We start from the raw sequence: 13,611 nt of genomic DNA, 5'->3' as shown, positions 1-13,611 counted from the left end.
ATCTTCACAATTTTTCATCCATCATATAATAAATAATAAATAATAAAAAAGGGCGGGGAAGTGCAGGGAAGTTGTGGGACCTGAATCAGGAACAAAATGACTATCATTAGGGCCCATGGAGAATGCTCCGCTCCCTCTGTACTGAGACCCACGCTCCGCCACTGGCCCGTGGTTCATCTTGTAGAGGTTTTTTTTTTTTTTTTTGTTTCCCCCGTTTGTTTTATTTACATGTGTGCTGAGAGATGTGGACATTCTCAACTGTGACCGTGCATTTACACCGAAAGCGCTACGGGGGTCATAGGCGTCCGGCTGCCATGCAATGTCTATGAAAGCTCACTGCAAGAGGCAGTGAAGGCGTCCTACACTTGTAGGTCTTGAGACCACTTTTTTGTGGTCTTGGTCTTGCCAAGACCACCACACATTGAACACACCTATCTTGTGATCACCAGTTCTTCCTCTTGTTAATGTTTACTAAACTATTTGTATTTTGCATTTGATTTAATGTGTTGTTGCATCTGCATGTGTGTCTGTATTTAATGGATGAAAACATTTATAGTGAGTTCAACATCAGACATCCACTTCTCTGTATTATTGTGTTGCAGTTGAATACAACATCATATGGAAACTACTGTAGCTGAACCAGGATGGTGCTGATGTTGTACAATCATGCAGGATGATGAAATAACTAAGTGGTGTGTGTTGCTGAGCTCCAACGTTTTTGTCCGCAGAAGAGAGTGACTTTAGACGCCCTGTATACTTCTGAACGCCACATATGCTTCTTATGACTCATAATGTTCATAACAATGTAACCTGAAACCTCACAACGCAACCAGGAAGTCCACTCTGAGTGGGAACGGCATGTCCTTTGAGAAACAGCTCTCCTCACTTGGGGCGGACAGACAGACATGATCTGTGGTCAGAGGAGTTTATGCTTTTGAGAAAAAACAGACCAAAGAAGAGAAAGGCGACCCAGACTGCTATCTGGTTGGTAGGAGGGAAGACGTTTGGGGGAGAATTACAGACCGATGAGTCACTGAAATATTCAAGAATAGACGAGTCCTCTGAGCCTCTAGCTGTTCATTGGAAACATCCTGCTGCAATTACTCATCTCAAGTGTTTTGCAGCGTCACTTTCTAGATTCATTTGTTCTTTCCAAAAAACAGGACATTGGTCAGTGAAGAGAATTTTTTGTGTTTTAAATTACAAACTAAAGAAAACCCCTCCCGAACTGTTCTGTACATGGGTTCATTAAAGTTAAAACAGGACATCTTTGCTCTCGGCGTCTGAGATGAAAGTGCGGACGTAAAAAGGCTCAACAGCGACATCTACCGTCAGAAAACTAGAACTACCAGCTCGTTTTCAAGTTTTGAAGGACTGAAGAATTTAAATAAAATACATTCAATTTTGTACATGTTTATATACAGTTTATTAACACAAAATAATAATCATAAATCAATAATAATATTTAAAAAAGACTTTACTGGGAGGACCTGAAAGCCACCAGTGTGATATTCTCAGAAGCAACTGAGGTAGACGCGAGTTTTACATCAATAATAAGAATAATGTAAATGAACAAAACTCTACAAATAGTTCTTATGAACAGAATTTACAAATCCTTCATGGAGAGAAACGTGGCTCCGGACGCTGTAGTGCTTCGTGGGCAGCGCTCCTGTAGCCCTGAGGTGAAGAAGAGAGCCCCCCTGCCCCTGAAATGTGTTACCAGTTTATTTTGTTCCACCCAGCAGGTTCTTCTGGGCCCCAACTGGAGTAAAAGAGGGTTACTTATGTGCAGAACCCTCTTGGGTGCGGGTCCCTCTCAGGTTTGGGTGTCCTGGACCCCAGATGTGGAGTCTTTGGGTACCCAGGACCCATGGGGGACACAAGAGGGTTGGGTGAAGAGAGAAAGGGGGGAAATGTGTCCAACATAGTTTTAGTAGTTTAAGTTGGGTCCCGACTAAAATCCAGTTAAATCCTGCTCAGGGTCCATATTCACTAACACGGGTAGGACCAACCCTTGCGGGACCCATTTTGCAGCCCCTGTAGTAATGCTGGCTGGGGGGGCGACCTCATGATCCCCGAACAGAGAACCACCTGTGTGATGCATGTATGTGTTATTACTTAATCGGTTCCCTGAAATGCAGCACCTGAGCACTGGCTGCAGCAGAATCGGGCCCCAGAGGGCAGCGCCATTCACACAGGGCCTGAAGAAGCCGCCTCCGGACCTCCGGACCTCTGGACCTCTGGACCTCTGGGCTCTGGAACTCAGGCCGTGCGGGTCAAGTCCAGCCGTCGAGACTCCTGAGAACCCCCTCCCCTACTGTGACGGCCAGGTCTTGCCGGTCTGATCGCCCGCCGCCGGCCCCCCGGTGCACTGCCATGACTCCAGGTTTGTGGGCAGGACATTCAGACTGCTCAGAACCTCCTGTGCCGTCTTCCCCAGCATGCCCTGCACGTCGCAGACGAAGCGGTAGACGTAGCGCTTGCCCGCCGTCTTGTGGATGATGTTCTTGTGGTAGTAGTAGCGCAGGCCGCGGCTCAGCTTCTCGTAGTTCATCTTGGGTTTGTTCTTGCACTGACCCCACCGCTTGGCCACCTGTGGGAGCAACGGAAACCGGACTTAGAGGTACAAAATTTTGCAAAAATATTTCCGTTTCTGGTCGCTACTTGCAAAGAAAATATCATAAAAATGTTGCATTTTGTTCATCTTTTAAGTTTACAATACTTATTTAGGTTTTAACTTCTACAATGAACCTTTGAAGAAACCTAAATTATTAAAAATACTCTGTGGTTAAAGCAAGCGGCCCATGTACTGAGGCTACAGTCCCCCTGCAGCGGTTGCAGGTTCGAGTCCCGGTCTGTGGCCCTTTTACTGCATATCGTCCCCACTCTCTCTCTTTCTCTACAACCTTCCTTTCAAAACTTTAAATGAAGGCCACTAGAGCCACAAAATCTTTAAAAATACTGCAATTATTAACTTCTCTTCATGAATGAATACAGTATTTCTGAATTTGAACTGAATATGAAGTTTGTGATGCTTCATATGTTGGCTCATGTGGACTCTGATTGGTTATCAGGTGGGTTCAAGCTGGTTATTCCTTTTTCCAGGCCCTTTAAGTCCACTTGAATGCATCATGGGTCTCTTGTATTTGGCCCAAATGGGCTTCACATCCCATAAATCGTTTGCTTATCTCAAGCCCCAACCTGCCTACTTCTAATCCAGAGGGGTCCGCGTGGAGATATTGGCTGGGACTTCCTCACCTCTGTGGGGTCAGACATCTTGAACTCCCAGCCGTCTCCCGTCCAAGAGATGAAGGTGCGACAGGCTGAGTCCAGAAGAAGCTCCAGTAGAAACTGCCACAACTGGATGGGACCAGAACCTGAAGAATGCACAAGCATACTGTTAAAACGTAGCTACGGACATTTAATTGTAATAACTGACCCTCTTATGCCAACAAGGTTCAAGTGTGCAGATTCTGACCTGGATACGCGGACATTCCCGCCACCTGACCCTCCCTGTCCGGCCTCTGGGGGTGGGCGTTCTTCCGTTTGGCCACACGGGGGCAGTACTGCTCTGAGGGCTGGGGGTTGGAGTTGGGAGGGCAGGATGCAGGAGCCGGGTGCGGCGGTGGCGCGGTGAAGCCGGGGTATTCAGGCCAGAAGGACGACGGCTGCCTCTGCCCCTCTGAGTCGTAGTAGCTCTGATCCGTTTCACCTGAAACACAAAAGAATCACAGTCTTAACCAGAACCCCGCCTTGGGAGTGGGCTTGAACGTCTGAGTGAATGTCTTACATCGTAAGGCGGTCGATCCCTTCCCCGCGAGGAAGGGGCTGTGGCTGCCCTCCAGGGCCGGGCTGAACTGTCCGTTCTGTGTCACCAGGTTCTGGTAAGTCTGCGGAGACTCCTGGTACCCGGCCTGCGGCTGGTCCACTGTCAGCCCGTCTTAACGAACAAGAATGAAGTTAGACCACGATAGCAAATCACTGCAAAACCACTTCCCGTCCAGCAAGAGTGGGCTTACCGTGTGGATACGAGGCCCACCAGTTGAACTCCTGGTACGAGTCCAGGTTGAAGAGCGCAGCATCGCTGCCTGAGAGGGGAAGGAAGGACAAGCAAGAACTGTAAGATGGATCCGACCCAGCCACAAATGGCACACTTTCCCACGAGCAAACAAACTCTAACAGAACCCGAGGTCTCACCTTTGGCGTCGTAAGGGAGGGACGCCTTCGGGTGCTCCTGGTAGCAGCTTTCTGCCAGGAACTGCTGCTGTCCCAGCATTTTGCTGTCTAACAGAAAAGACAGGTCTTCACCAGGGAAGTCTGGAGGTTAAGCATAAAGCAGACAGACGGGTCAGTTAGGGCAGAAGCACAGACGCTCAGGCTTGTTAACATTCAACATTCACCTCTATCCGAGGAAAACAGCATTGGTTCCCATTTAATGCAGCAGAAGAATTCGAAAATGTTACTTGAAAGACTTAACAGTGGATATTATCTGGTTTAATTAACTTATTATTGATGCATCTGGATGTTAAACATGCATTGAACCTGCTATGAAACCTGTTTTTCAGTAGATTTTTCTTTTAATCCTGAAATTGTTCAAAGTTGAGGCAGTAACCTAAGGTTTTAATGAAATACCTGACACGCTTGGATGGAAGTGAAACAAAAATAGAGCACAAACACTCCCTAAATGGGTGTTTCTTTGTTAGTTTGTTTAATCTACTCAATAATTCATCTTTGCACCCCTCACTTTAGAGAACTTTAGAGGTGCATTGCACCTACTCAGAAATGCAACTACAGGATGGCAACAACAAACGTGATCAGTCTGCTTGCTTTGTCATTCCTTCTTCACATTTCTTGCTACTTCTTCTTTGTCATTTTCAAGCTGAATAGAAAGATAAGTTGCTGCAAAGCAGTGAAAGTTACTCTTTCTCAAAATTTATCAGCTCCGTTGCTATGTCTGAAGAGGGTAAATAAAGTAAATAAAGGTACTAGTTAACTCGGCAATGCAGAAAAGACCCCATGCTGCCATCTAGTGGTCGATGGTGTAATTACAGGACGAACAGACCAACGGGGGTCAAGAATAAACCAGCAGGTCTTGTGCATTGTGGAGTTGGGAGCATAAAACAGGCTTAAGAGTAATAAGGTGGCGAAAAATATGGAAAATCTGTGTTATTCCATCCTGATCCAGGTCTTTTTGTGTTATCTCACTTCAGACACACCAATGTCACACGTGTCAAACTTGAATACCATGGACCAAATCTGGTCCCCCACCTCAGTTTGTCTGGTCCCAATCGGATTCAGACTTTTATGGTTTAGTCATGAATTTGAAACAAAAATAACCTCAAAAAAGAGGAAAACCATCCAAAAGGCTGGACTAAATGACTTTAGATCTGCTGCCTTGACATCGATTGTGATGAAATCTTTTGAAAAACTGGTCTGAAAAGAAGACTGATATTTACTTGGATCCTATTCAGTTTGCTTACAGACCACTTTGTGGAGTCGTGGATTCCCCTGTCACTTCAACAAATCTGTTTTCTTCAACACCTTGAAGGGAATTGAACTAGACTTTTATTTGTTGATTTTTGTGTAGTATTTACCTTCGGGTACAATCATTTAATGATAAGTGGAGACAAGTATTTTAAGTGGCCTGGATGCAGATTTGTCCACCTCTAATCAGTTACAGGTAACCGTGGAGGCAGTTGTGTTACAGTTTAACAAACAAACATAAAAAGTAGATCTCGTCCCTTTGACAATAACTTTGACATCATGATATATGTAGTATTTTAAATGAAAAGCATCAGTCTGGATCCCAACTGGACTTGGATGTTTGAGCAATGACTGAACCAATGATGCCGTTAATGAGACAGAGGCGCTGCATGGTTTGGCTCAATTAAGAAAGAGAGAGGAAAAGTAGGAACAGATGCGGGGGATATTACGGCACGGATGGATGCGTTATTGTACCACGGGATGAAAAAAATCCGCTTGTTTACTGCCAGTCAGGATTTCTCCTCCGTGGATGGACGCAGCCGTGAGGAAGCGGAGCAGGGAGGGGAGGAAAAGCGAGGAGGAAACGCCACCGGAGGGAGTGACACAGGGTAGTGATGGAGGGATGGGGGGGTCGAGGGGGGGACTCTAAATCTGTTGGAGGAGGAAGTCTGGAGGAAAGGATTAGGGAAGACAGAGAGGGGAGTCTAGCATGGAGTGTCTTTGACGTGACCACCCAGCTTCTCCCCGTCTCCGCCGACCTCAGCCCTTTCACACCGCATCCCGCCCAGCGCCGGCCCGCTCCGACCCGGCCGGGTCAAGGTCTCTCCCAGAACCCTCTGACAGATGTGATGAAAATATTTCCTCTGTCCTTCAGCTGCTCGGGTCCAGAGGAAACAGAGCGCACGGGCGCGCCAGAGCGCACGGACACGCCGGAGCGCGCCCGTGCGCTCTGGCGCGTCCGTGCGGCCGCAGAGACGCGCCGGAGCCCTCGCCGATCCCTGAACTCACCATAAGATGCGAAGTCCAGTCCAGCCGGGACTTCCTGCGTCCGGAAGTCTTCGGTGTAGTATCCGTTGTGGCAAATCTCCATCTGTGTTCACACAATCATTTAAGAAAGTTTTAGAATCAATGCAATCTAAAAGCAAACACACACACACACACACACACACACACCCAAGCCCACACCCTCAGCCAGGGCTGTCATGACCACCATCCATGTATTTTTCCATGGATCAGCTGGATGTTATCAGTCTAACGGGATATTTATTTATCTTTAAAGAGGGAAATAAGTCGTAGCCTACCTTTAATGTGAAGTCTGTGCGGTCCGTGTGCGTGTGTCGGGGTTCTGGTGCTGGTGTCGCGCTCAGCCTGCGAGGCGGCCCGGGGCCGTTTTAAAGCCCCCCTGCGGGGTGGGCGGGGGGGCGGCGCCTGCGCTGCGTCGTGACCTGCGGGCGAGAGGTTTGTTTAACCCACCGTGACGTCACAGACCCCCCCACCCCGCCCCCCATTCATAAAAGATAGATGGCAAAACGGAGAACAAGGGGGACTGACGTCTGTACGTCTGGTCTGCGAAGCAAACACAAACCTATACAATAAAATAAAATAAAAAAGTTGGATTGAAAAATTTAAAAAATAATTATTTCTTACTTTTTATATATATTATAAAAAGTAAGAAAGCATGCTTTTACAGTTGAAAGTATCTGATGAGGAGAAATCGAGTTGTCATTGCTGCTCCTCTCTGCTTTCTTGTTCAGCTAATTCAAAGTTTGCAATTAATTGTCAAAAATGTTTATGTCAAAACATCAAAATAAAATATCAGGCATTATAAACAATAAAAGATTAAAGAAACCACTGAGCATACAAGAGGACAGAGACAGCGGGACGGAGGTTCGGGGGGGCATACGTGCTTAGATAAGACCGGGTTGGTGTCTGACTATATATATATATATATATATATATATATATATATATATATATATATATATATATATATATATATACACACACACACACACACACACACACACACACACACACACACACACACACACACACATATGTGTGTGTATATATATACACATATGTGGTGTGTATATATATATATATATATATATATATATATATATATATATATATATATATATATATAGATATATATATATATATATATATAATGTTTTCACAACTTTAAAGGCCATGCATTTACATTGGGCGTATTTCTGTTTCATTTGTTTCATTTGTGTGACAGCTACGACGCCTCGAACAGCACCAACCCCACGAAAGTAGGATAAATCACAACTCTGGGAGTTCATCCTGCTGAAACTCTTCAGAGTCCACTAAACACACCCCGCCCACCAAGGGCGCATGTCAGCGACTGGCGCGTCGAGGCCGGTTTGGGCCAGATGTTGGAGAACAGCTGCTGCTCACGGAGAGCTGACTCAGCAATCCACTCGTGCATGTGCAACTAAAACAGCCAAGATAAGGTCCAACTAAAACCCTCACACTTTAATGGAGCATAAAAAAAACACGGAAAGATGCAGAAGCTTCTGATGCTGCTGTGATGCTGACGATAATAAGGTGCGCGCGCATGTCCCGCGTCCACGGCCTGATGCCGTGCGGGTGAAGGGATCTTATAATGCTGTTTGAAAATTTGGACGTGTCTTTGCTGCTTTTATTTGTTGGGAATCTCCACTGCAGCAACCTCAACTCCGATGCGCGCCTCCGCTCTGACGGGCACGAGCGCGCGGAAGCGGAGTGGAAACGAGGCGGAAATCTTTCATATTTTTCAGAAACAGCAAAATAAAAACGCATGTCCGAGAAAAGTCTAGGCAGTATTCACGTGGACAAGCTGGTCCCTTTTGGACCGTGCTCGAGTAGTTAGTGGACCAAAAAAACAGGAGAAGAAACATTTTCTTCTTTCTCCTGCAGAAACGCGCGGCGCAATTGCGCTCGTGATCTTTCAAATTAAAGTTTGGTTTTACAAACCACAATTTAGTCAAACACATTCACCGGGAAAGGAGCAGATACTCAGTTGTGAGGATGTACAGTGCAGTGAAGCAAATATTTCTGGGTAGAGACTGAAGTTTGCTGATTGCGTAATTTAAGAGGAAAGGGTTACAGATGGGTGGAGCCTGCGTTGTATCATTTGGAAGTTGAAATAAGTATTTATAATAAGAATACTGGTATAAAAATATGAATTAATAATAATAATAAGTTCACCTTTGAGCACAGATGTCGAAAACTTTCCTTCACCAGATGAGGAGGAAAACATGAAGGTCAGTTTGAAATAGTGGAGGGCTATCACTTTACAATTATGTTGGAATAAAATATCAGTGGGGAGTATTTTTGTTAAACCGTCTGCAAAATCCAGGAAAAATGAAGCATCTGCACTATCAAAGGGTTTGCTGTCTCATTGTGAGGAGGGACGAGAGAAAAGGAAAACAACCATACACAGATGAGTTTTGATAACAAGAATATATGGCAAAGATGTGAAAATTACCACTTCTTTGTCTCTAAGATACCCCAATCTCCCCCTGATTTATCCGATTTCTAAAACAATTTATGAGTAAATATGAGCTCTGATATAATAAACTCGGGAGATGACGTAGTTTGGACATAACGGGGATATAAAAGTTTGTCTAAAGCTCAAAAAGTTGTTCTGAGCCCCAGAACATTTCAGCAAATATTATTCAAATATAATTTACCATAAGACCACAAAAACAGCCCAATAATGTTTAACTTCAAAAGTTGCTGCATCCATGTCAAATGTGTCGTTCCTCAGATGACCATTAGGGGCTGCCTCGTAAAACAAGTGTCCTCATGAATAATGTCCAACAGGACAGTGGAAATACGTCTGGTCCAAAAACTGTTTCCAGTTTCCATCGTTGGGTTACAGATTAAAATATAGAAAAACGTACATTTATGCGTAATTACGTGCTGGTTTTGAAGCGACTGGCATCATTTCAGGGGAGACTCCTGACCCGGGGATGGAAACAGCCAACTGAACCCAGCCCTGCCCGAAACTCTGACACAGATTATCAAAATTCAGATAATCTTAACTATTTTTCAGTCTCCCTTTGAGGAGAAAATGCATAGTTATTAATCATTTTAATAATCCACCTTTTCCAGAGAAACCCATATGTTTATCAGATGTTGGAGCCAGAAACATCAGCTCAGATAGGACGGCAGTGTTGTCTTTAATCGGGTGGGTCTTCACTGCTGGGGACATACATATCTAGGTTTTGGTGTAATAAGAAATGTGTAATGAGATAAGTTGTGTGTGAATAGTTTTGACGTGTTTCAGACGTGATTGTCTGACGAGACTCGCGGTTTGGGTGGAGATGAAACGCAGGCTTCTTGAAATCAGAGCTTTGTCCACTTGGCTTTTAATGAGGTGGGAGGAAGAAAAAAAATCTCTGTATCTTTAGAGGCCATTCTGCAAAACAATGGACCGTAAAAACACACACACACACAGACACGCAGACACACACACACACTCAAGTGTTGGCTGAAGAAAGTCTGAAATCACAGCGTGAGTGGCTGCAGGAGATAAGGCCGAGTCCAGAGCCTTGTATAAACAAACACACACATACACACACACACACAGGCGGCTCGGGTCCATCTGGAAAAGTGCAGTCTGGTGAAATCGTGCGCGGAGCCGCGAGTCGTGATTGGGAGCCCCACCTCGAGACGGGGACGCGGGGTAAAGTTACACAACCCAGCGGGGGCGGGGGGGACTCAGCGCCGCTGGACTCACGGAGACAAAAACCTCCAGATAAAAACACAAAATATCATAACTCCACATCCAAACAGGTCACGCGCCAAAAGCTGTTCATTACAATAATAAAGGCGACCCATAGTTCCCGCATGCGCAGTAGCGGCGCGCTGACGGCGATGAGCTCAGAGGTGGAAATGACTTTACAGATGTTCAACCAAAGCGCTCAAAATCAACGTTAGTGTTAAAAACAGAAGATGATTCAGCAAGAAAACAGTTCACTCGTCAAGGCTGTAGACTTTGCATACTTTTTGCTGGGTTTTGACGCATTCCGGATAATATTTAATCATAAAGTTTCGTTTATCTCCTGCAGGCCTCGACTGAAGTGCAGCAAACACTGTTTGGTTTTAGTAACGAGGTATTGGGAGATGCTCCCGTTTTCAAAAAACTAGAAAAAGTAAAAGTTATATTTTAGCTTCAGTATGATGATTTATGATGTTAGATACCTTATACCAGAAAGAAAATGAAATTTAAAATTTCTAATTACATTCAACTTCATGTACAGAGCTCTAGTCCTGATGAATATCAACTCGAGACGAGCTGACGTAACATAATGATTAAATTCAGCATCGGGGGCAAATTTCATCAATAGAATCAGAATTTGCAACTTTATTATCTCATAGATTTGCAAGAAAAATGACAGAAACTTAGACTTTATAAACACGAAACTTCACAATAACAAAAACCTCACACAGCCCTTTCTCCAAAGACTCGACCACACAGTAAAACCACAATAAAGTTCTCACTAATCTTTTCGGATAAAACTCAGAAATCGCAACCTTTCAGACTTAAACTTGACTATGACGTGATTTCTGACTTTGTGGACAAAAAACCCTGAAATTAGGACTATGTCTGCATGTTGCAAGTAGCTTAGTTTTACGCCGGATGCGCTTTAGCACAGCAATCTGTAACATCAGATGACCTCTCGGGACCTCTCGGGAATAGCAAGCGAGGCTCATGATCCTCGCTTGCTATTCGCACGCAGCCGGGAATCGAACTGGGCAACATTCTGAGAGTATAAAATCACCTTATTTTACAGGTAAGACGACTTGTTGTGAACAATTAAACTAATAAATTGTCAGAACGTGGGTTGGCCTGGGAGGATGCGTGGGCGGAGCAGCAGCTGTGATTGACAGCTGGCAACATCTGCCTTTCACCTGAGGACAGCCGGACCTCCTCCAGCATCCCCGTAACCCTGAACCTGAATGAGCAGGTGAGCAGGTGAACAGGTGAGCTGGTTAGCAGGTGAATGGTGGGCCAGCCGGAGTGGGGCGGGGTCAGCTCCTGTGACGAGGCTTCAGCTTCAACAGCTCTCTACATACACCTGTTTGTGACGTCACGTTACTCGTGTAGCTCCTGGTGCTGCCATCCCACCAAACTCCTCCTGCATGGAAACCACGAAGCCCTTTCCTTCATCAGCTCTTCAGTTTGCACTTCTGTTCTACTACTTTAAAGGATTTCACGGGCCGAAACCGATTACAAAACACCAACAGGAGAAGTCAAGAATAAATAGATGTTTTCTTCTTTTTCTTTCCCATCAGAAATCCAGAGTCTGTGAAAAGACACAGTTACTTGTATTTAATCTGCATCATCTCCTTCGGTTACCTGAACAGCAGAAATTGTTGCAGATCTCGAAACATCAGACCAGTGGGTTAGCAGAGAAAGACAACAAAGCATTAAGATGTTAAAGGTTTTTATAAGAGATTGCAAACTTTTTTCTGTGTGGATTGGACTCTTTTAAACAATCGTGCAAAAAACAATGTAGCACTTCTTTTAATCCTATTATTTTCAGTGATAATATAAACTAATCTGACTGTGACCAACATTATTATGGGACTTTTCTCACTGTGCTGTGTATTTATCCAAAAAGAAGCCAAAAGTGCTTATGTCGTTCTCTCTTGGCATTGTGTTAAGACACACCTGAAGGCTCCAGACCTGCAAAAAACAACAAAAACTGCCAAAAACGTCTGCTTTCACAGAGGTCTGCACATCTGCGGGTGTCTGAGCTCTCATGTCGGCGTCTCCTCGGAGCCTCCTTTTCATGTTGGGGGTTTTGGGGCTTTTGTGAGAGAGTTTTAACACTATTCCTTTATTTTGTGGTTTCAGATGATGCTTTGAATAAAAACACAGCTTGAAAAATGTTATTTAGGATTTTATTGTGCAATAACGGTTGCTTTTCTTATCCTTATTGTTTTTATTTGTAACTAAACTATTTATAATTACATTGTATTGGTGGCTGCTGTCTGGAAGGTGCTCCATGAATAAACTTTACTTACTGTGTAAGTATTGGGGGGTATTTAGTATTTCCCACATGATTTCTTTTCTGGTTTGGTTCTGGTTTGGATCTGGTTTGTTGTGTGTCCCAAGAACCAGAACCAAGCAAGGTGAGGCAGCGTTCAGTTATTCTGCTCCTCACCGGTGGAACAAACTTCCTGTAAACCTGAGGTCTGCTCCAACTGTCAGCTCCTTTAAATCAGGGCTAAAAACATTACTGTTTACTGAAGCTAATCTTAAATAAAATACTTACCTGCTGTACTCTATTGCCCTTACTGTTTAACAACTTGTGCTTTTTATTATTTGACCTCTTTTCTTATGATTTTATTTCATTTTATTTGTTATTTAAGCATACTCTTAAATTAAATACTTTTTGAAAACACAAAGTTATGAATAAGCCCTGAATACAGGCATTGTGACATAGAATTGGCAAATAGGGTCTGATTCACCGCACGAATCGGCACAGATTACTTTTGTAATATTGTATTTGACCCGGTCTTTGTACGTTTTGACCGTATAGAAACATAATTCTTGCCCTTGTAAGAATGAGACGTGAACCTGCTGTACTCTACTGCCCTCACTTTTTAACAACTTGTGTTTTTTATTATTTTACCTCTTTCCTCACCATTTTATTTCATTTTATTTGTTATTCACTGTTTAATTCTTGCCGCTTTTAATGTTGATGTAAAGCACTTTGAACTACCTTGTGTTGAATTGTGCTATACAAATAAACTTGCCTTGCCTTCTTTTTGTTGTTAACTGAATTGTGGTCATGCTGTTATTGATGTGAGATTGTCTAAGAGCCAATCAGATGTTTGTCAAAAGGCCATGTTTTTGCACTCGTATGAAAATAATCTTGATTCAGGTTTTTTTCTCCTCATAAGAGCAGCGTTTTGTTGTTTTCTTGCACAGGAGCTGTTTGTTTCATGAGAAGAGCTCAGAGTGACTTCACTTCCCAATTTACAGGGTGAGAGAGAGTGAGAGAGAGGGAGGGGGAGGAGGTGGAGGAGGAGGGAGGTGGGGGGGGGGTGAAAAAAAAAAAACTTGCCATCCGGTTATGGTCTGTGAGCAGAAAAAAA

General features: G+C 44.1%; 1 protein-coding gene across 1 annotated transcript; it reads right to left on the bottom strand.

Moving 5' to 3' along the window:
• Nucleotides 1–1,459: 1,459 nt before the first annotated feature.
• etsrp (ETS1-related protein) lies at nt 1,460–6,858 on the bottom strand. Its single transcript, XM_061718529.1, has 8 exons — nt 6,786–6,858; nt 6,493–6,574; nt 4,198–4,317; nt 4,020–4,088; nt 3,791–3,940; nt 3,479–3,712; nt 3,259–3,377; nt 1,460–2,593 (listed from the first exon to the last, which is right to left on the bottom strand). Exons 2-8 carry the CDS (start codon nt 6,572–6,574, stop codon nt 2,315–2,317), a joined length of 1,053 nt encoding a protein of 350 aa, XP_061574513.1. The 5' UTR covers nt 6,786–6,858; the 3' UTR covers nt 1,460–2,314.
• Between the last annotated feature and the right edge of the window lie 6,753 nt (nt 6,859–13,611).

This window comes from Cololabis saira, chromosome 3 (assembly GCF_033807715.1).
Source record: "Cololabis saira isolate AMF1-May2022 chromosome 3, fColSai1.1, whole genome shotgun sequence".
In the NCBI taxonomy this organism is placed as follows: domain Eukaryota; kingdom Metazoa; phylum Chordata; class Actinopteri; order Beloniformes; family Belonidae; genus Cololabis; species Cololabis saira.
This window is presented reverse-complemented; position numbering and strand designations above follow the sequence as displayed.